The sequence below is a fragment of the Phyllobates terribilis genome, unplaced genomic scaffold, assembly GCF_046119375.1.
Source record: "Phyllobates terribilis strain yellow unplaced genomic scaffold, ASM4611937v1 Scaffold_5__5_contigs__length_657084704, whole genome shotgun sequence".
NCBI classification, from domain to species: Eukaryota; Metazoa; Chordata; class Amphibia; order Anura; family Dendrobatidae; genus Phyllobates; species Phyllobates terribilis.
Window position 1 is genome coordinate 317,869,538 of NW_027362765.1, and position 26,087 is coordinate 317,895,624.

Genomic DNA, 26,087 nt, shown 5'->3' on the forward strand with positions numbered 1-26,087 from the left:
TCATTTACCCTTTCATTACATAAATGTTGGTACTACTAGTGCATGTAACTGCTAGAACTGGTGTATTTATTATGATGAGATTTGCGGCCAAGGTATCTGTCAGTGAACGGGATCTGTCCCCTCCAGGCTCCCATAGCATGGGGAAGTAGCTGATGGATAAATTGTCTGTAAATAATAAAAAGGGAGGAATTGTTGTGGTAAATATTTATACTTTGCTTTGATTATTATTTTAGACAATTAAATCCAATTGATAATTTAATATTTTAATATTAGCTTTATAAGTGTTATTCATAAAATCGATAACACAGGGTGTAGTAGAGCTGTCTTTCTGTTACACTTTCCTCTGTTTATTTTAAGTATAGTTAATTGGATAGAGCTAGTTTTAGTTTCAAGGACATCTGCAGCAGTTGCCATAATTTACGATTTCCAATTAAAATCCTTTCTTTCTCCAATTAAAATATCTGCAGCGTTACGTAATGTAAAGCCTGTAAAGACATTCCTCTTTTCTTATCTCTGTTGTTGTAATAAATATATGTGACTCGGCTTCTGAGACTCAGACAAGAATTGTACACTCAGACACTGGCTGTGTATTATTTTCTTTTCTCCGATGCATCATATTGATTCTATTCATCTAATTTGAACCAAAAATGGCAGATAGATTTAGAGATAATTTGTTATCTCAATCCAAAATAGCTCTTCTTGGAAGGGCTACCATGACATTACATGGTGCCGAAACCCGTGATGGCTAACTGGATCTCACTGTGACCAGAGAGTATCCCTTTGTTACAACGTTTCAGTGCTTTCCAGTGGTCCAAGATGGGTACATAGTGGTCCTACAAGACCATTCTTATCAAACCTCTGCCATTGTTTGGATTTTGTGTGTATGATTGAACTTCTAGAGCTATAAGATAATTTGTTGTGTATTATGTGTTTCAGTGTGATTTTAGATATATACAGCTCTGTCAAAAATTAAGAGACCACTGCAAAATTTTAATTTTCTCTCATTTTTTTCTTTATACTGTAGGTATACTTTTGAGTAAAATGTACATTGTTGTTTTATTCTATAAATTAATGACAACATGTCTCCAAAATTCAAACCTAAAAATTTTGTACTTATTTGCACCAAATGAGAAATCGTTAAAATAATAAAAAAGAAACAGTGCTTTCAGACCACAAATAATGGAAAGAAAACAAGTTCTTATTCATTTAGAAATAATACTCATGTTTTAACTCAGGAAGAGTTCAGAAATCAATATTTGGTGGAATAACCATGATTTTTAATCACAGCTTTCATGCGTCTTGGCATGCTTTCCACCAGTCTTTCACACTGCTTTTGGGTGACCTTATGCCACTCCTTGCACAAAAATTTAAGCAGTTCTTCTTTGTTTGATGGCTTGTGACTATCCATCTTCCTCTTGATTACATTCCAGAGGTTTTCAATGGGGATCAGGTCTGGAGATGGGGCTGGCTATGACAGGGTCTTGATGTGGTGTTCCTTCATCCACACATTGATTGACCTAGCTGTGTGGCATGGACATTGTCCTGCTGGAAAAAAAACAGTCCTCAGTGTTTGGGAACATTGCATGAGCAGAAGGAAGCAAGTGTTTTTCAAGGATAACCTTGTATGCGACTTGATTCATACGTCCTTCACAAAGATTAACCTGCCCAATTCCAGCCTTGCTGAAGCATCCCCAGATCATCAATCATCCACCAAATTTCACAGTGGGTGCAAGGCACTGTGGCTTGTATGCCTCTCCAGGTCTCCGTCTAACCATTAGATGACCAGGTGTTGGGCAAAGCTGAAAATTAAACTCATCAGAGAAGATTACCTTACTCCAGTCCTCTATGGTCCTATCCTTATGGTTTTTGGCAAACTTCAGCCTGTCTCTCCTTTGCTTCTCATTGATGAAAGTTTTTTTTCTAGCTTTACATTACTTCAGGCCTGCCTCTAGGAGCCTGTTACGAACTGTTCTTTCCGTGCACTTCACCCCAGCTGCCATTTGCCATTCCTTTTGTAGGTCACTTGATGTCATCCTGCGGTTGCTGAGTGACATTCGAATAAGATGACAGTCATCCTGGTCAGTGGAGAGTCGCTTTTGCCCTCTGCCGGTCTGTAGCTTTGTTGTCCCCAATGTCTGCTGCTTGACCTTGTTGTAATGGACTGCCGTCTTCAAAATTTTAAGGATGGAGGCAACATGACTCTCACTGTATCCCTCTGCTAGTAAAGCCAGAATTGAGCCCTTCTTTTCCTCACTCAAGACTTTTCTTTTCAACTCTTTTGGCATGGTTAAAAGTTATTTTTTCATTCAAATTACTTTTGGGCTATTCCTAGCACTTGTTTTGCCATCCATCTTGTCCTATTGCAAGAGGATTGTGAAGACCACAGCAGTGTTTTTTATACTTTCCCTCATTACATAAGATTTGGTTCAGGTGATCACCTAATCAGAAGCACATTAAGTAGAATGAGGTGGACTTTGGTTGGAATTCAACTGACACTGGAATGGAATGGCTTTCAGACTTGTAGAGATGGAGATTTTTAGAAATCTGTGCAGTGGTCTCTTAATTTTTGCCAGAGCTGTATAACTAACAATTGTTGAATGAAATTGGATGAGCAACTGAGTATAAAGGGACAAATAAATATGTCCTAAATTGATATAAGAGGTCCCATTAGGCGTGTCCAGAGGACATTCAACTCACTTTGAGTTGAAACAGGCGGAGTGATTGAAATACGGGACTCTACGTGAAGGGAAAAAAAGAAAGAAGATCACTGTGGAGTAGATCCCTGAATGAGCATGCATGAATGTATCGTCACTTGTCATTCTGGGAAAGATGCACAGAAAGGTGTCCTGGGTGTAGTATGCCAGGCTGAGCCCTACAGGAGTTTCATGTGGAATTTTTGGAGTTTGCGTTATACTGAACAAATGTAATAAATGTAGATTGTGATTAATTATATTATAGGTAAGGACTTATGTGGACTTATTAGATCAATATATTTGGATTTTCTAGTGATAAATGTTTTGTTAATTAGGTCCAATCTACATTTGGGATCTACAATGTTAGCAGCACAATTTAAAGTCCAGGTGGGGTAACTATGTTTTAATCTATATTGTATATGGTTCGACTCCTCTTGAAATGAGAAAGGACTACGTGTCAATTCACCAACCAGTGGATATTTACGGTTCCACCCACGCTAGTTGTTCCTTCAGACCAAATTTAAGAATGCAGTGTGCGTTCAAAACACTTTTAGTGGTCTAACATGTTTTACCCATATCCCCATTCACACTCACATAATATACAGTGTGTTCCAGTGTGCCGGGCATTTTAACCATTTTTTATTAAATTACATCTTTTAAAGAGTTTTGGACTGGAAACTGGATTGTTTTCTTCCTGCACATTTACCAAGACGTCAATCAGTGGCGTGATTCCTTGCTTCCACATCGCCGGGATACACCTGGATATTTCTTCAAGGGTGAGCTGGTTACACCTTTTTTCTCTCTTGTGTTGAAATAAGTGACCACTTTGGATGGTTACACAGCATATAAAGGGCAGTAAAAAAAGGCCAGTTTTCATTTTTGTAAATCCAAGGTCTAGCATATTCATATATTACTTGCCTTCAGTAGACCAATTGAGAAAACCTATCTGGTTTCTGAACTCGGCTTTGGAGATGATCAGAGATCAGGCTTCGTTACTTAAATGAGTTGTCCAAGATTTAAAAAAAAAGTACGGTAATTAGGAAGAAATGCAATAAAATGGGAAAAAAACATCACTTGTCTAATAAATCTCCAGAGCTGCTGTTTGGTTAACTCCAGCCAAACTTTGTTTTCCTAAAGAGGTGATGTGTTGTATATCTATGGGACCGCTGCACACAATCACTGGTCCGTAACGATCTTGTGCAGTGCATTCTTGCATAGCTGCTGAGGCCAGTGACTGGCTGCAAGGGACACATGGATGTATGACATGTCATCAATGCAGGAAAATAAAAAGACTGGTGAGCACGACTGAAGCAGAGCTGGATTTATTGGGTGACTTCTCTTCACGTACTTTCTTCAATTCCTGGACAACTCATTTAATAGTACACACAGATTTAAACGCAGAAAAAAATTGTTTAAAATGAAAACTACACCATGAGCTAAATATCTGTAAATTTACATAAAACAAAATATCATAACATTCTTAGTTCTACCAAATTCACAGTCTGAATACTGGGATTATTTAATACATGTGAGGAATGTCTAAGAAACAGACATTCCTCACATGTAGTAAAGTTGTCAAACAGTCGCAAATCATGCACACAGAGACTGAAACATAACACCCAAGCAAGCTGAAGATACTCTGTGTTCGCCCAAGCATGCTCGCCAAAAGGGTTAACAGAACATACTCGCTCATCACTAATCGCTACAATGAGCCCCCCTGCCAGGTCCACAGCTACACCCTCTGCCAAATGTAAAGTAGAGATACTAAAAAATAAATATATGCTCTGAGTATGTATCGATGATGCCAAGACAGTTCACTCTGTAGCACCTTTGTATCAACTCCCTCATATATCAAATACAAAAATATTTTCTAGGCTAAAGTTCATTATTTTGAGTCCTGTGTCGAGTGAAGTTTCTGGTGTTTGACAAGGCTCGCCTTCTGCGTGAAGCTATTCCCACATTCGGCACAGGTGTACGGTTTCTCTCCAGTGTGGGTGATCTGATGTTTCAACATATTTGACTTTCGGGTAAATGCTCTTCCACATACAGAACACACAAATGGACGTTCTCCTGTATGGTTTTTCTGATGCTCGTTTAGTATGGACTTCTGAGTAAAACTCTTCTCACAGTGCAAGCAGGAATATGGTTTTTCTCCTGAATGGGTTAAGAGGTGTTTCACAAGAGTAGACTTATAGGTGAAGCACTTTCTGCACTCTGGGCAGCGAAATGGTTTCTCCCCAGTGTGGATCCTTTGATGATACACCAAACTTGACTCTTGTGTAAAACATTTACCACACTTTGAGCAATTGAAGGGCCTCTCACCCGTGTGGACCCGCTGGTGGCCAATAACATGGGACTTGTGTCTAAAGGATTTGCCACACTCGGTGCAGGTAAATGGCTTTTCACCTGTGTGAATTCTTTGGTGTTCTAAAAGATGGGATTTGTAGGTAAAGCATTTTCCACAATCCGAACATGAGAAAGGCTTCTCGCCCGTATGGATTCTCCAGTGTTTAACAAGGGTTGATTTACATGTAAAGTCTTTGCCGCACTCTGTGCAGGAAAAGGGCCTTTCGCCTGTGTGAGTCTTTTGGTGAGCCATTAGGTTGGCTTTTTGAGTAAAGCATTTTCCACACTCTGGACAGGAATATGGCTTCTCCCCAGTGTGGACTCTCATGTGAATAATGAATTTGTCTTTTTTGGTAAAACATTTCCCACATTCAGAACAAGTATGCCTGTAGTCATTCCTGTATCCTACTTTAAATGTAACAACCTCAGGAACATGTTCTTTATGTTTGGATGAATCAGAAAATGCATTGGTCAATGGTGAACCTATGTTTGCTAGAATAGAGTTTGTAGAATCTTGTGTTGCAGCTTCATCTTCCATTTGATGGGGTGGAAACGGACTATCTTTAATGCTGACCCCACCTCCACCTACAAAATGAAGAAAAAATTATTGTGGCCAGTACATTAGATTAGGTTCTGGTGTTTTCAGTATTATTTGAGATCAGAGATGGATATTTTGGTAGTATATGAGGCCAGAGATGGCGATTTCTTAATTTTAGCATGTATTTTAACAGCAACTAGAGAGTGCGTAACAAAATTGTCACATCCCTTACCCTGAATAGCAATTACTCACATAGGCTGATTCCAACAGGTATTTCCTCATCCTTAATCTTCATATCTAATAATTTATCTTCAGTCTCAGGATCAATATCCATCAACACAATATTCAGATCACCCTCCTAAACATTGAAATAATAAACCCATTATGAAGTCTATCATTTTTCACTATAACATTTTAAAGGAATCTGTCAGCAGGTTTTGGCTACCTAATCTGTGAGCAGTATAATGTAGGCACAGAGATCCAGAATCCAGTTATGTGTCACTTACTGAGCTGCTTGCTGTAGATTTGATAAAATCAGTGTTCTATCAGCAGATTATCACAAGAGGACTAGTAAACCTGATGCCATGTTGGCCTCCTTATGAATCAGCTCTGTATAACTCTGCCATCACCACTAATTGGCATCTTTCTGCCTATGCACAGTGTACACATTAAGCTGTCTGTCAGTGGTGTGAACTCAGCATTCAGAGAACTGGCAGATCTACAGCAGATAAAACAGTGATTTTTTTCAAAACTGCAGCAAGAAGCCTAGTAAGTGATACAATACTGGAATCAGGGTCTCTATATCTACGTTATGTTGATCTCAGATGGGGTAGCAAAAACCTGTTGACAATTTCCCTTTAAAGGGAATCTGTCACCCCCTGGTAGTTATCAGACCGCTACTAAGTGCATACAGGGTATAGAAAAGTAAATCTCTGATTCCCGAGAAAAGTAGTTTTATCTTTTTGGTTTTCAACAGGGGAACGCCAAGCAATGCCCGCCTATCTGATTATTATTCCCCTAAATCGCCACCTATCAGCATAGTTACCATTTTCCCTCTGCACTGTGATCATACAAACCCGGCCGGGAGGAAACAAAGCGCGCTCTATAAGAGCCGCGCTTTGCGCATGCGTCGGGAGGGGAGAAAGGAAAGCACACGTCACAGTGCCCTGTGAGGTGCGGGAGAGGGAGGGAAATGGTAACTATGCTGATAGGCGGTGATTTAGGGGAATAATAATCAGATAGACGGGCATTGCTTGGCGTCCTCCGGACACCAAGCCTGTTGAAAACCAAAAAGATCAAACTACTTTTCTCTGCAATCAGAGCTCTCTACTATGGGCCATACAGGTAAGACTAGATTTATTTTTCTATAACCTGAGTAGTAGTAAGAGCACCCACCTCTCGTCAACACTCCCACTTCCGGTTTTTGACAGGTGCCCGCCCCTTTTTGGCACCTGTCCCGCCTCCACTTCCGGTCTAAACCCCTCCCCTCTCCTCCCAATTCTCCGCCCACTCTCCGCCCCTGTGTGTGTCAATACCTGTTACGTCAGTTCCGTCCCCGCCCCCGGAAGTCAACCCTTACCGCCCCTATGTGTGTCCAATATCTGTTACGTCAGTTCCGTCCCCGCCCCGGAAGCGGCCCATGTTCAGCCTCTGTTACGTCCCCCATGACCGCCCACATGCCCTTCACCCAAGCTTGTAGGTTAATGTGTAAGCGCCGTATGTAAGAAAAACATGTCAAGACATGTTTTTGTGAGAAAAGGCAGCCCCAGGATCCCTAGGGTTAGCATTCTGTAGTGTTCATAATAATGATGTAATAAAAGTGTTTAAAAAAATATACATTTATTGTAGATTCACTTAGAGGTATACACAAATCAAGAAATGGAAAAAGGTGTAAAAAGATTTCAAAATACAACATTATGCAAGCAAATCTATAGGTTACAATACATTTCAATGCTAATATTTACAAAGTTAACCAGGCGCTCGGCGACAGCGGCGCGATTCTCTGTTTCGACAGCAAACGTCCTCTAGCGGCCGGCGTTGAGGTAGCGAGTACTTGTGATGGTGTTTTGAAGGGATTTGACGGCGCACTCAACATCATTTTTAATTTGCTCAGAGCGTCTCTGGTCGTATGGTGACCGATCACGGTCGAAGGTATGTTTAACTCGGCCATAGCCCTCATAAAAACGTCCCATCCTTGTGGAGTGTTCTTTTTGGTTAGTCCGTGACTTTGCAGAGTGCTCCGTACAAGGTCCAACATATGGGTGCCGGGAATGACGGTCCCTTTGTAGACAAATTCACCTTTCTCAGTCCATGTAGCAATGTCTTTGTGTTTCAAGAAACTGTTGAAACGTACCAGTTTATACCCGTACGTCAATAAAACAACAGTGTACCCCGTAGGACATCCTAAAATAATCTATGACCACTTTGGTTATATCAAGCAGTACTTTGGCATCGCCAAAGTGAAAGTCTACCCGCCCAGGGATTTGTTTTTCCCTGTGCTCCCTGTTAAAATGAACAAAAAATTGATCTTCCCCCTCTGTCACACATGCGCGTTGCATTCAGAAGCGGATCCCTGCGCTCATTCAGAGGAAGAGAGGGCTCTGACGGGTACGTGGTGCACGATAGAGGTAGAAATGGCTTTGGAGAAGGGTTACAGACTAGCACACATTTACGAGGTGTGGCATTTTGAGGAGACGACGACCGATCTATTTGCGCAATACATCGATTTACATCTTAGACACAAACAGGAAGCCTCGGGGTATCCCTCGTGGTGCACGGACGAAACCAAGAAAAAAGACTATGTAGCCGCCTATCTTGAAAAAGAAGGTATAAAGTTAGACCCCGATCATATAGAACCAAATTCAGCTAAAAGACAAATCGCCAAACTATTCTTAAACTCTTTATGGGGAAAGTTTGCGCAGCGTTCTAATTTACCTACCGCCAGCGTCGTGAACAACGCCGATGAACTCTTTGAGTATGCCTTTCTCCCGTACTATGAGATTTCTGAGTTAAACTTTATCAGCGACGATACTGCAACTGTCAATTGGGAATACACAAAAGAACACCGCACCGTCAACAAAAACACCAACATTTTCATTGCATGCTTCACTACAGCTTATGCGCGCTTAGAATTTTACACCCTTCTAGACAAACTGCAGGAGCGCTGTCTTTACCACGACACAGACTCCGTCATTTTTGTAAGTCGTGACGGCGAGTGGCAGCCTCCCTTAGGTGATTACCTGGGTGAACTCACCAGCGAAATACCCCAGGGGAGTCTCATCACAGAATTTGTATCCGCTTGTCCAACAACTTACGGCTACAAATTAAACACGGGTGACACGATCTTGAAAGTGAAAGGTATCACGCTTAATATCGCTAACGCTGGCGTTATCAATTTCGACAGTCTAAAAGATTTAGTGTTAGCTTACAAGAACTCTGCAGATCCTGGAAATGAAAAGACGATCGTTGTAGAGCAGAATGGTATTGTGCGGATCAAAAAGTACTGGGATATTGTAACGCGACCCCTACGCAAAATTCAACGCTGCGTCTATACCAAGAGGCAGTTGTTTGATGACTTTACTTCTTTACCCTACGGGTATTAACGATTAATTCCCTTTTCTTCAAACAACTGACGTACCTTTATCTCAGCTACAGGTGCAGAATACGCTACAGACTACCGTACCATCAAACGACCGACGCGTAGCTATAGATAGAGTCGTGAAGTCTAAAGAGAAACGTGCTCGACGAATTTACTCCGTGGCGCTACAGGTCTTAAACATACAACATCATGGATCCCCGGTTACAACACCCATTCTCGTGCATGCTAGCGGGCCCCTCTAACTCAGAAAAATCCTATTTTGTCAAACAGGTTTTAGCTCACGCGACAACACATTTATCTCACAAACCCGATAATATTGTTTGGTTTTATTCTTGTTGGCAAATAATGTACGATGAACTGAGTCATTCCTTCCCCAGTATTCGTTTTATCGAAGGTTTGCCGCAGACGTTTGTAGATGACGAACTATTCCCGCCTGACATGATCAACTTGGCGGTGGTGGACGATCTCATGGAGGCCGCTAGCTGTAATTCAGAACTGGAAAAAGCATTTACTAAATACGTTCATCTTAGAAGCTTGATCCTGTTCTATTTGGTTCAAAATGTTTTTTGTCAGGGGAAAAAGAGTAGAACCATCACCTTGAATACCAAGTACATGGTCCTATTTAATAACCCCTGCGATAAAATACAAATTGTGACGCTAGCCAGACAGAAGTATCCGAGGAACTCGCGTTTCTTCTTAGAAGCTTTCGAAGATGCTACGCGAGAGCCTTACGGATTCTTGCTCGTAGATTTGAGAGGTGATACGCCCGAGGAATATCACTTAAGAACTGGTTTGTTTCCACCAGCTTTACCAGCAGCGTACGTTCAAAAAGGTAAAACGTTCTAAAAAGTGAATTTTTTACACTGCTGTGATTATTCATACCCGTAACCTTCATTCTGTCAACATGTCTGAGAGAGTGAGGCGTAACTGGGCTCTCTTGAAAAAGCTGGTGAAAGCAAAACCGTCGGAGAGAAAGCTTATTCTGAAGACCGCCGGCAGACATTTAATCGCTGCCATCGCGGAAATAGCTCTCAATATTCTGAAAGAGCGGCTTCCTCTCAAAGAGCACCAAAGAAAAATATTACAAAAATGGCGTAGAGCTATAAGAAATCTGAGTGACAAAAAAGTGTCCATTCGGAGAAAACAGTATCTATTGAATCAGTCTGGAGGCTTCATAGGGCCGCTTCTAGCTATTGCTATACCGCTAATAACGAGTTTAATAACCGGTAGATGATGGAACGTGCTGAGAAAATGTACTTGGTTCCGGCGCATGAGATTAACAGACTAAAAAACGTCGGTCCGACGGTGCCTACCGTGCGTCAGACGACACTCCAAAGGTTAGACGACGAAATCGGCGACATTCTACGCCGCACTGATTTGCCTGACGACGTAAAGATTAAAAGATACACCGAAATACTACAGAGAAGTTTGTTGCATGCTAAGCGCGAAGGTTCTGAACTTACACGTTTAAACCTTGTGATCCCTCCTAACGGTGAACAAGCACCATCACCAGCGGGTGAAATAGAGATACGCCCCTCTGTTTGTAGATCACCTCAACCCCCGTTTCCGAAAAAATGCAGATATACTACTCAACAGTTTCTTGAAACACAAAGACATTGCTACATGGACTGAGAAAGGTGAATTTGTCTACAAAGGGACCGTCATTCCCGGCACCCATATGTTGGACCTTGTACGGAGCACTCTGCAAAGTCACGGACTAACCAAAAAGAACACTCCACAAGGATGGGACGTTTTTATGAGGGCTATGGCCGAGTTAAACATACCTTCGACCGTGATCGGTCACCATACGACCAGAGACGCTTTGAACGAATTAAAAATGATGTTGAGTGCGCCGTCAAATCCCTTCAAAACACCATCACAAGTACTCGCTACCTCAACGCCGGCCGCTAGAGGACGTTTGCTGTCGAAACAGAGAATCGCGCCGCTGTCGCCGAGCGCCTGGTTAACTTTGTAAATATTAGCATTGAAATGTATTGTAACCTATAGATTTGCTTGCATAATGTTGTATTTTGAAATCTTTTTACACCTTTTTCCATTTCTTGATTTGTGTATACCTCTAAGTGAATCTACAATAAATGTATATTTTTTTAAACACTTTTATTACGTCATTATTATGAACACTACAGAATGCTAACCCTAGGGATCCTGGGGCTGCCTTTTCTAACAAAAACATGTCTTGACATGTTTTTCTTACATACGGCGCTTACACATTAACCTACGAGCTTGGGTGAAGGGCATGTGGGCGGTCATGGGGGACGTAACAGAGGCTGAACATGGGCCGCTTCCGGGGCGGGGACGGAACTGACGTAACAGATATTGGACACACATAGGGGCGGTAAGGGTTGGCTTCCGGGGGCGGGGACGGAACTGACGTAACAGGTATTGACACACACAGGGGCGGAGAGTGGGCGGAGAATTGGGAGGAGAGGGGAGGGGTTTAGACCGGAAGTGGAGGCGGGACAGGTGCCAAAAAGGGGCGGGGCACCTGTCAAAAACCGGAAGTGGGCATGTTGACGAGCGGTGGGTGCTCTTACTACTAACCTGTATGCCCATAGTAGAGGTCTGATAACTCCCAGGGGGTGACACATTCCCTTTAAACACACTACAAATCATGTTAGATTCTCCAATGAGTATACAGTCTAGGTAATGAGGATCATCCTTTGCAGTACTGTAATAGGTTTCATTACCTTGAAATATGCTAAGGTGTTCTCAATTTCCTTTCTGGCATCCTCCTCATCATGAAAAGGGCTAGGGCATCTGTCTGGCGTAGTCTTCTTATGAGACTCTTCTGTAGAAGGCACACTTGATGACTACATTATATATATTAAGTGAACACATTTATCTACTTATGTCTCATACCCATTAAAATAAGAGTCTGGTGCGTCTCCATAATGTCCTCATACAGATCCTTGTGTCCTTCTATGTACTCCCACTCCTCCATGGAGAAATACACAGCGACATCCTGACACCTTACAGGAACCTGAGACACAATAATACATTATCATCCAGACACTATCACTTGTGTTATTGTACAATGTCCAGTATCCCCAGCAGCGCTCACCTCTCCAGTCAGCAGCTCAATGATCTGGTGTGTGAGGTCTAGGATCTTCTGCTCAAGTACAAATGAATGAGGTGAAATCACTGCAACTGACTCCTTCTCCTCAGCCGTCTTTAGAGGGGTATAATCCTATTTAAGAAGCAAACCATGCTTACACACACATGTTGGAAAACTAACTCTATGCCATCTAGTAGTACTGTTTAGTAAGATAAACTATAGAACAACCATTTACATGTTCTAGATAAAAAAAAAATAATTATGTTATGGACTGGGACTTGTCCCCAAAGCAGAACAATAAGTAAAGGTTTAACCAGAGTTTAAAAAGGGCATCCTATATAAAATATCTTGGAAAAATAATACACTTCTCAGTAGAATTCAATAACTGAAATGCACCCTTTTATATATCAGGTACACCTACAGTGATGGCTGAAAGTGTTGGCATTTTCTCCCAGAAAATTATTGCAGGCACAGATGTTTTGTTATACACATGTTTATTTCCTTTGTGTGCATTGAAACAACACAAAAAAACTGAAAAAAGGCAAATTGGACATAATTTCACACAAAACCCCAAAAATGAGCCGGACAAAATTGTTGCCACCTTTCCAAAAATGTGGGTAAACTTTGTTTCAAGCAAGTGATGGTCATTCAAACTCACCTGTAGCAGGTAACAGGTGTGGACAATATGAAAATCACACCTGAAACCAGATAAAAAGGGTAGAAGTTGACTCAATCTTTGCATTGGGTGTCTGTGTGTGCCACACTAAGCATGCAGCATTTTACTGTTTACTTAAAAGTGAAGGAGGTCTACATAGAAAAGAACACAGTACCTACAGTCAAATATGGTGACGGTCCACAGATGTTTTGGAGTTGTATTTCTGCCTCTGGCACTGGGTGCCTTGACTGTGTGGAAGGCATCATGAAATCTGAAGATTGCCAAAGGATTTTGGGTCGCAATGTAATGCCCAGTGTCAGAAATCTGGGTTTGTGTCCTAGGTCATGGGTCTTCCAGCAGGACAATGACCCCAAAGATAAATCAAGAAGCATCCAGAAATGGATGGAAACAAAGTGCTGGAGAGTTCTGAAGTGGACAGCGATGGATCTGGATCTAAATCCTATTGAATACCTGTGGAGAGATCTTAAAATTGCTGTTGGGAGAAGGCACCCTTCAAATATCAGGGACCTGGAGCAGTTTGCAAAATAAGGGTGGTTCAAAATTCCAGTTGAGAGGTGTAAGAAGCTTGTTGATGGTTATAGGAAGCAATTCATTGTAGTTTTTTATTCCAAAGTGTGTGCAACCAAATATTAAATTGAGATTGCCAACAATTTTGTCCGACCCACTTTGGGGTTTTGTGTGAAAATTATGTTTAATTTGCTTTTTTTTTTTTCTCTAGTTTTTTTGGGGGTTGTTCCAATACACACAAAGGAAATAAACATGTGTATAACAAAACATGTGTAATTTCAATAATTTTCTGGGAGAAATACTTCACTTTATGGAACAATTTCAATGGTGCCAACACTTTCGGCCGGGTTTACCTGATCACTGATCATCTGATTTGCTTCAAATCGCATAGTCCATCCACCAGCAGCTTCTACCAAGAGAGCACACTGATCTGTCTCTTGGCTTGTACTCATAGAAACTGTTGAAGCGATGACTGTGCACTCTTGGCCATTGTGCACACAGACGGCTGCATAGAACAACACTGTATCTGCATCATATGAACACTCTGACTGGCACATCGATGTAACCAGTGCTGATGACCATGTGCCAGTCAGAGTGTTCATATGATGCAGACACATTGTTGTTCTATGCAGCTGTCTGTGTGCACTATGGCCAAGAACTTGCAGTGATCACTTCTTCAGTTACGATGCGTACAAGCCCGCAGTCACAGATCACTGCACGCTCACAGCCATTGTACAGGCAGACAGCTGCATAGCGCATCGCTGTGTTCCTGAATCATGTAGTCATCAGCGTTGGTTATACCAGTCACTGACCTGCTCGGCCCCGGTCGGACAGCCGGCTGTGAGAACATCAGCCATGTGAAGCAATACTACAGATTTTGGGCATGCTCGGCCACAGCAGGAGAAGCAGCTGATGGATGTACTATGTGTTTTGAAGCTAATTAGAAGACCAGCAACCAGGTACATAGGTATGCCTGATGTAGGAAAAGGGGGGATTTCTGGTATTGAATTGTATTTGAGAAGTGTATTACTTCTCCAAGATCTTTTAGATAAGATGCATTTTTATTATTGTGGTAAACCCCTTTTAGAACTTGAAATCCTAATTGTCATTTTATAAAGTCTATCTAAGAACCCCTTACTTCTCCAGTCAACAGGTAGAGGATCTTCAAGGTAAAATTTAGTATCCGCTCAGCCACATAACCCTTGTCTTTGTCCATTCTCAGAAGTGCTGGAGAGTCAGGTGGGAGGGTCTGACCATAGTCACCTATATAGATGGAAAGCATGGGGATTCATTTATTTATTTTTTCCATAAATTATGTCAGAATTCATAATTGAAGATGCAAAATCATCATAGATTATCTTCAGTAAAAGAAGGCAATATACATGGATATATACACACACACACACTGTAACAAGTGAAGACAATAAAGGGTTGTCTCATCAGGACAGCCTGTTTCCATGTGCCCTTTTTAGGAGATTAACCATCATAGATTGGATTCCACCATCTGTGAATTCTAGAACCCTCTCTGGTAGTTACAGCAATGACCTCTACTAGTAAAAACAGCCTGTGCCCTCCAATGGTAATGTCACATTCACACTGAGCAGTAATGGTGCAGCATTACAATATCCATTACGGTATCATGACAGACCGCATAGAACTATACAGGTGTTCTGTAACTGTGGACAAAAATACAAATTGAAGGCACATTTCATGTAAAACCAAAACATCGTGTCCTGCCTAGTGAAGGGACCAGACAGCAATAGGAGAATCCCTGTGTGGCAGATCACTTTCCTGGGTCCAATGTTTTTCCAAAGTAAGGTCAATGTCCTACTGCCCAAAACCTTACCCGGGACCCTGCAATATAATAATCTTTAATCGGTCAGTCAGCATGCCATCTCAGCAAAACATGTCACCTCTACAGCAAACAATTTTTTGTTTATATTCTACTTTACAAAGTGACTCTAAGATGGGTGTGTGCCACTCCATCAGAGGAGTTTTATTACCTACAGTATATACTGCATACTGCTGAAGAAAGGTACAGACGCAATATGCACAGTGGTATTGGTATTGTACCCAGCGCTGTGCCAACCAATTATCATATTCCAAATCACCTAACATTAATGTGATACTCCATCCTGCACTGTGCCAATACTACTCCTTCTATCTGCACTGTCACTGCTCCCCCATATACCCACCTCTCTTCCCTGCCCACCCTGCACTGTGCCAATACTACTCCTTCTACAGTTATATGAAAAAGTTTGGGCACCCCTATTAATCTTAATGTTTTATAAAAATTGGTGTTTTTGCAACAGCTATTTCAGTTTGATATATGCAATAACTGTTGGACACAGTAATGTTTCTGCCTTGAAATGAGGTTTATTGTACTAACAGAAAATGTGCAATCTGCATTCAATCAAAATTTGACAGGTGCATAAGTATGGGCACCTCACCAGAAAAGTGACATTAATATTTAGTAGATCCTCCTTTTGCAAAAATAACAGCCTCTAGTCGCTTCCTGTAGCTTTTAATGAGTTCCTGGATCCTGGATGAAGGTATTTTTGACCATTCCTCTTTACAAAACAATTCCAGTTCAGTTAAGTTTGATGGTCGCCGAGCATGGACAGCCCTCTTCAAATGATCCCACAGATGTTCAATGATATTCAGGTCTGGGGACTGGGATGGCCATTCCTGAACATTGTAATTGTTCCTCTGCATGAATGCCTGAGTAGATTTGGAGCGGTGTTTTGGATTATTGTCTTGCTGAAAGATCCATCCCCTGAGTAACTTCAACTTTATCACTGATTCTTGAACATTATTGTCAAGAATCTGCTGACACTGAGTGGAATCCATGCGTCCCTCAACTTTAACAAGATTCCTGGTGCCGGCATTGGCCACACAGCCCCAAAGCATGATGGAACCTCCACCAAATTTTACTGTGGGTAGCAAGTGTTTTTCGTGGAATGCTGTGTTTTTTTTGCCGCCATGCATAACGCCTTTTTGTATGACCAAACAACTCAATCTTGGTTTCATCTGTCCACAGGACCTTCTTCCAAAAAGAAATTGGCTTCTCCAAATGTGCTTTTGCATACCTCAGCCGACTGTTTGTGGCGTGCTTGCAGAAACGGCTTCTTTCGCATCACTCTCCCATACAGCTTCTAATTGTGCAAAGTGCGTTGTATAGTTGACCGATGCACAGTGACACCATCTGCAGCAAGTTGATGCTGCAGCTCTCTGGAGGTGGTCTGAGGATTGTCTTGACTGATCTCACCATTCTTCTTCTCTGCCTTCCTGATGTTTTTCTTGGCCTTAACAAGAACTGTCCCTGTGTTCTTCCATTTCCTTACTATGTTCCTCACAGTGGAAACTGACAGGTTAAATCTCTGAGACAGCTTTTTTGTATCCTTCCCCTGAACAACTATGTTGAATAATCTTTGTTTTCAGATCATTTGACAGTTGTTTTGAGGTGCCCAGGATGCCACTCTTCAGAGGAGATTCAAACAGGAGAACAACTTGCAAGTGGCCACTTTAAGTAGCTTTTCTCATGATTGCATACACCTGGCTATGAATTTCAAAGCTCAATGAGGTTACAAAACCAAAAAAAGTGCTTTAGTAAGTCAGTAAAAAGTAGGTAGGAGTATTTAAAACAAGAAAATGATAAGGGTGCCCATACTTATGCACCTGTCAAATTTTGTTTGAATGCAGATTGCACATTTTCTGTTAGTACAATTAACCTCATTTCAAGGCAGAAACATTACTGTGTCCAACAGTTATTACATATATCAAACTGAAATAGCTGTTGCAAAAATACCAATTTTTATAAAACATTAAGCTTAAGATTAATAGGGGTGCCCAAACTTTTTCATATAACTGTATCTGTACTGTCACTCCTCCCCCATATACCCACCTCTCTTCTGTGCCCATCCTGCACCGTGCCAATACTGCTCCTTCTATCTGCACTGTCACTGCTCCCCCATATACCCACTTCTCTTCTGTGCCCTTCCTGCACTGTGCCAATACTACTCCTTCTACCTGCACTGTATCTGCACCCCCATATACCCACCTCTCTTCTGTGCCCATCCTGCACTGTGCCAATACTACTCCTTCTATCTGCACTGTCTCTGCTCCCCCATATACCCACCTCTCTTCTCTGCCCATCCTGCACTGTGCCAATAATACTCCTTCTACCTGCACTGTATCTGCACCCCACATATACCCACCTCTCTTCTGTGCCCATCCTGCACTGTGCCTATAGTATTCCTTCTACCTGCACTGTCACTGCACCCCCATATACCCACCTCTCTTCTGTGCCAACCCGGCACTGTGCCAATACTACTCCTTCTACCTGTACTGTCACTGCACCCCCATATACCCACCTCTTCTGTGCCTATAGTATTCCTTCTACCTGTACAGTCACTGCACCCCCATATACCCACCTCTCTTCTGTGCCCATCCTGCACTGTGCCTATAGTATTCCTTCTACCTGCACTGTCACTGCACCCCCATATACCTACCTCTCTTCTCTGCCCACCCGGCACTGTGCCAATCCTACTCCTATCTGCACTGTCACTGCTCCCCCATATACCCACCTCTCTTCTCTGCCCACCCGGCACAGTGCCAATACTACTCTTATCTGCACTGTCACTGCTCCCTCATATACCCACCTCTCTCTCTTCTGTGCCCATCCTGCACTGTACCAATACTACTCCTTCTATCTGCACTGTCACTGCACCCCCATATACCCACCTCTCTTCTGTGCCCATCCTCCACTGTGCCTATAGTATTCCTTCTACCTGCATTGACTGCCCACCCCCTCAGTGCCACCTGTACCCTTCACATTCAGACCCGCGGTACAGCGCTGCTCTGCTCACTTTAGCTGGCGCTCCACCTAGTGGTAAGAAAGTGCAAGCAAATAACTCACCTCCTACAGTCGAGTATAGATTAGGAGCAGGTACTGCTAGTTGTGCTGACGTAAGAGCCACGTGATACATGACAGTCAGGTGACTCGTCTCTGACTTCCGGTCCTGTACACAGACTGCCAGGCCTGTATGCTTTCGTTTAGACTGGAGGCTCCTGTGAGGCTCCTTCCAGCAGCTCCTCTCTAGACGGATCAGCAGTGAGGTGACACAATGGTGTGTAGTGAGGATGTGACCACTTAGTGTTGAGGTGACCGGAGCTGCTGGAGCGCGGCCCTCACAGTAGCCTCCACTGTAGAGAGCTCAACACTGACCGGAATGGAGGTGACGTCACAGCTCCTCATAGTCCCCAGCCTAGCCGCCTCATTACAGGAGGGGGTCTTCTTCAATAGCAATTAAGTTTTATATAGTGTGTGTGTGTTGTGTGTACAATATACAGTGTGTTATCTATACTGTGTGTGTTATCTATACTGTGTGTGTTATCTATACAGTGTGTGTGTGTTATCTATACAGTGTGTGTGTGTTATCTATACAGTGTGTGTGTGTTATCTATACAGTGTGTGTGTGTTATCTATACAGTGTGTGTGTTATCTATACAGTGTGTGTGTTATCTATACAGTGTGTGTGTTATCTATACAGTGTGTGTGTGTTATCTATACAGTGTGTGTGTGTGATCTATACAGTGTGTGTGTGTGATCTATACAGTGTGTGTGTGTTATCTATACAGTGTGTGTTATCTATACAGTGTGTGTGTGTTATCTATACAGTGTGTGTGTGATCTATACAGTGTGTGTGTGTGTGTGATCTATACATTGTGTGTGTGATCTATACAGTGTGTGTGTGTGTGATCTATACAGTGTGTGTGTGTTATCTATACAGTGTGTGTGTGTGTTATCTATACAGTGTGTGTGTGTGTGTGTTATCTATACAGTGTGTGTGTGTGTGTTATCTATACAGTGTGTGTTATCTATACAGTGTGTGTGTGTGTGTGTTATCTATACAGTGTGTGTGTGTTATCTATACAGTGTGTGTGTGTGTTATCTATACAGTGTGTGTGTGTTATCTATACAGTGTGTGTGTGTGTGTTATCTATACAGTGTGTGTGTGTGTGTTATCTATACAGTGTGTGTTATCTATACAGTGTGTGTGTGTGTGTGTTATCTATACAGTGTGTGTGTGTGTTAACTATACAGTGTGTGTGTGTGTTATCTATACAGTGTGTGTGTTATCTATACAGTGTGTGTGTGTGTGTTATCTATACAGTGTGTGTGTGTTATCTATACAGTGTGTGTGTGATCTATACAGTGTGTGTGTGTTATCTATACAGTGTGTGTGTGTGTGTTATCTATACATTGTGTGTGTGATCTATACAGTGTGTGTGTTATCTATACAGTGTGTGTGTGTGTGTTATCTATACAGTGTGTGTGTGTGTTATCTATACAGTGTGTGTGTGTGTGATCTATACAGTGTGTGTGTGTTATCTATACAGTGTGTGTGTGTGTGTGATCTATACAGTGTGTGTGTGATCTATACAGTGTGTGTGTGATCTATACAGTGTGTGTGTGTTATCTATACAGTGTGTGTGTGTGTGTTATCTATACAGTGTGTGTGTGTGATCTATACAGTGTGTGTGTTATCTATACAGTGTGTGTGTGTTATCTATACAGTGTGTGTGTGTTATCTATACAGTGTGTGTGTTTCTATACAGTGTGTGTGTGTTTCTATACAGTGTGTGTGTGTGTTATCTATACAGTGTGTGATCTATACAGTGTGTGTGTGTCATCTATACAGTGTGTATGTGTCATCTATACAGTGTGTGTTATCCATACTGTGTGTGTGTTATCCATACTGTGTGTGTGTTATCCATACTGTGTGTGTGTTATCTATACAGTGTGTGTGTGTTATCTATACAGTGTGTGTGTGTTATCTATACAGTGTGTGTGTTATCTATACAGTGTGTGTGTGTTATCTATACAGTGTGTGTGTTATCTATACAGTGTGTGTGTTATCTATACAGTGTGTGTGTGTGATCTATACAGTGTGTGTGTGTGATCTATACAGTGTGTGTGTGTGATCTATACAGTGTGTGTGTGTTATCTATACAGTGTGTGTTATCTATACAGTGTGTGTGTGTTATCTATACAGTGTGTGTGTGATCTATACAGTGTGTGTGTGTGTGTGATCTATACATTGTGTGTGTGATCTATACAGTGTGTGTGTGTGTGATCTATACAGTGTGTGTGTGTTATCTATACAGTGTGTGTGTGTGTTATCTATACAGTGTGTGTGTGTGTGTGTTATCTATACAGTGTGTGTGTGTGTGTTATCTATACAGTGTGTGTTATCTATACAGTGTGTGTGTGTGTGTGTTATCTATACAGTGTGTGTGTGTTATCTATACAGTGTGTGTGTGTGTTATCTATACAGTGTGTGTGTGTTATCTATACAGTGTGTGTGTGTTATCTATACAGTGTGTGTGTGTTATCTATACAGTGTGTGTGTGTGTGTTATCTATACAGTGTGTGTGTGTGTGTTATCTATACAGTGTGTGTTATCTATACAGTGTGTGTGTGTGTGTGTTATCTATACAGTGTGTGTGTGTGTTAACTATACAGTGTGTGTGTGTGTTATCTATACAGTGTGTGTGTTATCTATACAGTGTGTGTGTGTGTGTTATCTATACAGTGTGTGTGTGTTATCTATACAGTGTGTGTGTGATCTATACAGTGTGTGTGTGTTATCTATACAGTGTGTGTGTGTGTGTTATCTATACATTGTGTGTGTGATCTATACAGTGTGTGTGTTATCTATACAGTGTGTGTGTGTGTGTTATCTATACAGTGTGTGTGTGTGTTATCTATACAGTGTGTGTGTGTGTGATCTATACAGTGTGTGTGTGTTATCTATACAGTGTGTGTGTGTGTGTGAGATCTATACAGTGTGTGTGTGATCTATACAGTGTGTGTGTGATCTATACAGTGTGTGTGTGTTATCTATACAGTGTGTGTGTGTGTGTTATCTATACAGTGTGTGTGTGTGATCTATACAGTGTGTGTGTTATCTATACAGTGTGTGTGTGTTATCTATACAGTGTGTGTGTGTTATCTATACAGTGTGTGTGTTTCTATACAGTGTGTGTGTGTTTCTATACAGTGTGTGTGTGTGTTATCTATACAGTGTGTGATCTATACAGTGTGTGTGTGTCATCTATACAGTGTGTATGTGTCATCTATACAGTGTGTGTTATCCATACTGTGTGTGTGTTATCCATACTGTGTGTGTGTTATCCATACTGTGTGTGTGTTATCTATACAGTGTGTGTGTGTTATCTATACAGTGTGTGTGTGTTATCTATACAGTGTGTGTGTTAGCTATACAGTGTGTGTGTTATCTATACAGTGTGTGTGTGTGTTATCTATACAGTGTGTGTGTGTGTTATCTATACAGTGTGTGTGTTATCTATACAGTGTGTGTGTGTTATCTGTGTGTGATCTATACAGTGTGTGTGTGATCTATACAGTGTGTGTGTTATCTATACAGTGTGTGTGTGTGTGTTATCTATACAGTGTGTGTGTGTGTTATCTATACAGTGTGTGTGTTATCTATACAGTGTGTGTGTTATCTATACTGTGTGTGTGTTATCTATACAGTGTGTGTGTGTTATCTATACAGTGTGTGTGTGTGTTATCTATACAGTGTGTGTGTGTGTTATCTATACAGTGTGTGTGTTATCTATACAGTGTGTGTGTGTACAGTGTGTGTACAGTGTGTGTGTTATCTATACAGTGTGTGTTATCTATACAGTGTGTGTGTGTGATCTATACAGTGTGTGTGTTATCTATACAGTGTGTGTGTGCGTGTTATCTATACAGTGTGTGTGCGTGTTATCTATACAGTGTGTGTGTTATCTATACAGTGTGTGTGTGTTATCTATAGTGTGTGTGTGTTATCTATACAGTGTGTGTGTGTGTGTGATCTATACAGTGTGTGTGTGTGATCTATACAGTGTGTGTGTGATCTATACAGTGTGTGTGTGTTTCTATACAGTGTGTGTGCGTGTTATCTATACAGTGTGTGTGTTATCTATACAGTGTGTGTGTGTTATCTATAGTGTGTGTGTGTTATCTATACAGTGTGTGTGTGTGATCTATACAGTGTGTGTGTGTGATCTATACAGTGTGTGTGTGTGATCTATACAGTGTGTGTGTGTGATCTACAGTGTGTGTGTGATCTATACAGTGTGTGTGTGTGTGTGTTATCTATACAGTGTGTGTGTCATCTATACAGTGTGTGTGTGTCATCTATACAGTGTGTGTGTGTCATCTATACAGTGTGTGTGTGTTATCCATACAGTGTGTGTGTGTTATCTATACAGTGTGTGTGTGTTATCTATACAGTGTGTGTGTGTTATCTATACAGTGTGTGTGTGTGTGTTATCTATATAGTGTGTGTTATCTATACAGTGTGTGTGTCATCTATACAGTGTGTGTGTGTTATCTATACAGTGTGTGTGTGTGTCATCTATACAGTGTGTGTGTGTCATCTATACAGTGTGTGTGTGTGTCATCTATACAGTGTGTGTGTGTGTTAACACACACACACACTGTATAGATATGACACACACACTGTATAGATGACACACACACACTGTATAGATAACACACACACACTATAGATAACACACACACACACTGTATAGATATCTATACAGTGTGTGTGTGTTATCTATACAGTGTGTGTGTGTTATCTATACAGTGTGTGTGTGTGATCTATACAGTGTGTGTGTGTTATCTATACAGTGTGTGAGTGTCTGTTATCTATAGTGTGTGTGTTATCTATACAGTGTGTTTGTGTGTGTTATCTATACAGTGTGTTTGTGTGTTATCTATACAGTGTGTGTGTGTGTTATCTATACAGTGTGTGTGTGTGTATGTTATCTATACACTGTGTGTGTGTGTTATCTATACAGTGTGTGTGATCTATACAGTGTGTGTGTGTGTGATCTATAGTGTGTGTGTGTTATCTATACAGTGTGTGTGTGTGTTATCTATACAGTGTGTGTGTTATCTATACAGTGTGTGTGTTATCTATACAGTGTGTGTGTGTGTGTTATCTATACAGTGTGTGTGTTATCTATACAGTGTGTGTGTGTGTTATCTATACTGTGTGTGTGTTATCTATACAGTGTGTGTGTTATCTATACAGTGTGTGTTATCTATACATTGTGTGTGATCTATACAGTGTGTGTGATCTATACAGTGTGTGTGATCTATACAGTGTGTGTGATCTATACAGTGTGTGTGATCTATACAGTGTGTGTGTGTGTTATCTATACAGTGTGTGTGTGTATCTATACAGTGTGTGTGTGTTATCTATACAGTGTGTGTGTGTGTTATCTATACAGTGTGCGTGTTATCTATACAGTGTGCGTGTTATCTATACAGTGTGTGTGCGTGTTATCTATACAGTGTGTGTGCGTGTTATCTATACAGTGTGTGTGTGTTATCTATAGTGTGTGTGTGATCTATACAGTGTGTGTGTGATCTATACAGTGTGTGTGTGATCTATACAGTGTGTGTGTGTGTTTCTATACAGTGTGTGTGTGTGTCATCTATACAGTGTGTGTTATCTATACAGTGTGTGTGCGTGTTATCTATACAGTGTGTGTGTGATCTATACAGTGTGTGTGTGTGTTTCTATACAGTGTGTGTGTGTGTCATCTATACAGTGTGTGTTATCTATACAGTGTGTGTGTGTGTGTGTGTTATCTATACAGTGTGTGTGCGTGTTATCTATACAGTGTGTGTGTTATCTATACAGTGTGTGTGTGTGCGTGTTATCTATACAGTGTGTGTGTTATCTATACAGTGTGTGTTATCTATACAGTGTGTGTGTGTGTGTTATCTATACAGTGTGTGTGTGTGTTATCTATACAGTGTGTGTGTTATCTATACAGTGTGTGTGTGTGTTATCTATACAGTGTGTGTGTGTGTGTGTGTTATCTATACAGTGTGTGTGTGTGTGTTATCTATACAGTGTGTGTGTGTGTGTGTGTTATCTATACAGTGTGTGTGTGTGTTATCTATACAGTGTGTGTTATCTATACAGTGTGTGTGTTATCTATACAGTGTGTGTGTGTGTTATCTATACAGTGTGTGTGTGTGTTATCTATACAGTGTGTGTGTGTGTTATCTATACAGTGTGTGTATGCGTGTCATCTATACAGTGTGTGTGTGCGTGTCATCTATACAGTGTGTGTGTGTTATCTATACAGTGTGTGCGTGTCATCTATACAGTGTGTGTGTGTGTTATCTATACAGTGTGTGTGCGTTATCTATACAGTGTGTGTGTGCGTTATCTATACAGTGTGTGTGTGCGTGTCATCTATACAGTGTGTGTTATCTATACAGTGTGTGTGTGTTTATCTATACAGTGTGTGTGTGTTATCTATACAGTGTGTGTGTTATCTATACAGTGTGTGTGTGTGTGTTATCTATACAGTGTGTGTGATCTATACAGTGTGTGTGATCTATACAGTGTGTGTGTGTGTGTGTTATCTATACAGTGTGTGTGTGTGTGTTATCTATACAGTGTGTTTGTGTGTGTTATCTATACAGTGTGTGTGTGTGTTATCTATACAGTGTGTGTGTGTGTGTGTTATCTATACACTGTGTGTGTGTGTTATCTATACAGTGTGTGTTATCTATACAGTGTGTGTGTGTGTTATCTATACAGTGTGTGTGATCTATACAGTGTGTGTGTGTGTTATCTATACAGTGTGTGTATGCGTGTCATCTATACAGTGTGTGTGTGTGTGTCATCTATACAGTGTGTGTGTGTTATCTATACAGTGTGTGTGTGTTATCTATACAGTGTGTGTGTGCGTGTCATCTATACAGTGTGTGTGTTATCTATACAGTGTGTGTGTGTTTATCTATACAGTGTGTGTGTGTTATCTATACAGTGTGTGTGTGTGTGTGTGTTATCTATACAGTGTGTGTGTGTGTGTTATCTATACAGTGTGTGTTATCTATACAGTGTGTGTTATCTATACATTGTGTGTGTGATCTATACAGTGTGTGTGTGTGTTATCTATACAGTGTGTGTGTGTGTGTTATCTATACAGTGTGTGTGTGTGTTATCTATACAGTGTGTGTGTATCTATACAGTGTGTGTGTGTTATCTATACAGTGTGTGTGTGTGTTATCTATACAGTGTGTGTGTGTTATCTATACAGTGTGTGTGTGCGTGTCATCTATACAGTGTGTGTGTGTTTATCTATACAGTGTGTGTGTGTTATCTATACAGTGTGTGTGTGTGTGTTATCTATACAGTGTGTGTGTTATCTATACAGTGTGTGTTATCTATACAGTGTGTGTTATCTATACATTGTGTGTGATCTATACAGTGTGTGTGATCTATACAGTGTGTGTGTGTGTGTTATCTATACAGTGTGTGTGTTATCTATACAGTGTGTGTGTTATCTATACAGTGTGCGTGTGTGTGCGCGTGTTATCTATACAGTGTGTGTGTTATCTATACAGTGTGTGTGTGTGTGTTATCTATACAGTGTGTGTGTGTTATCTATACTGTGTGTGTGTGTACAGTGTGTGTACAGTGTGTGTGTGTCATCTATACAGTGTGTGTTATCTATACAGTGTGTGTTATCTATACAGTGTGTGTGTTATCTATACAGTGTGTGTGCGTGTTATCTATACAGTGTGTGTGTGATCTATACAG

General features: G+C 41.1%; 1 protein-coding gene across 3 annotated transcripts in view; it reads right to left on the minus strand.

Annotated features, from left to right (window-relative positions):
• Nucleotides 1-419: 419 nt before the first annotated feature.
• The window catches only part of LOC141273102 (uncharacterized), a 61,127-nt gene continuing 35,459 nt past the window's right edge, over nt 420-26,087 (minus strand). The window contains exons 1-7 of one of the 3 annotated variants that reach the window (XM_073684487.1): nt 17,946-18,300; nt 14,573-14,697; nt 12,258-12,383; nt 12,056-12,176; nt 11,884-11,984; nt 5,830-5,935; nt 420-5,624 (exon numbers count right to left, since the gene is read on the minus strand). In XM_073684487.1, coding sequence (XP_073540588.1) covers nt 4,579-5,624; nt 5,830-5,935; nt 11,884-11,984; nt 12,056-12,176; nt 12,258-12,383; nt 14,573-14,650 — 1,578 coding nt within the window. In that variant the 5' untranslated portion in view covers nt 14,651-14,697; nt 17,946-18,300 and the 3' untranslated portion in view covers nt 420-4,578. Of the gene's footprint in view, nt 5,625-5,829; nt 5,936-11,883; nt 11,985-12,055; nt 12,177-12,257; nt 12,384-14,572; nt 14,698-17,945; nt 18,301-18,352; nt 18,662-26,087 lie in introns of those variants that run through there. The other 2 variants (XM_073684485.1, XM_073684486.1) reach the window with 2 other exon arrangements.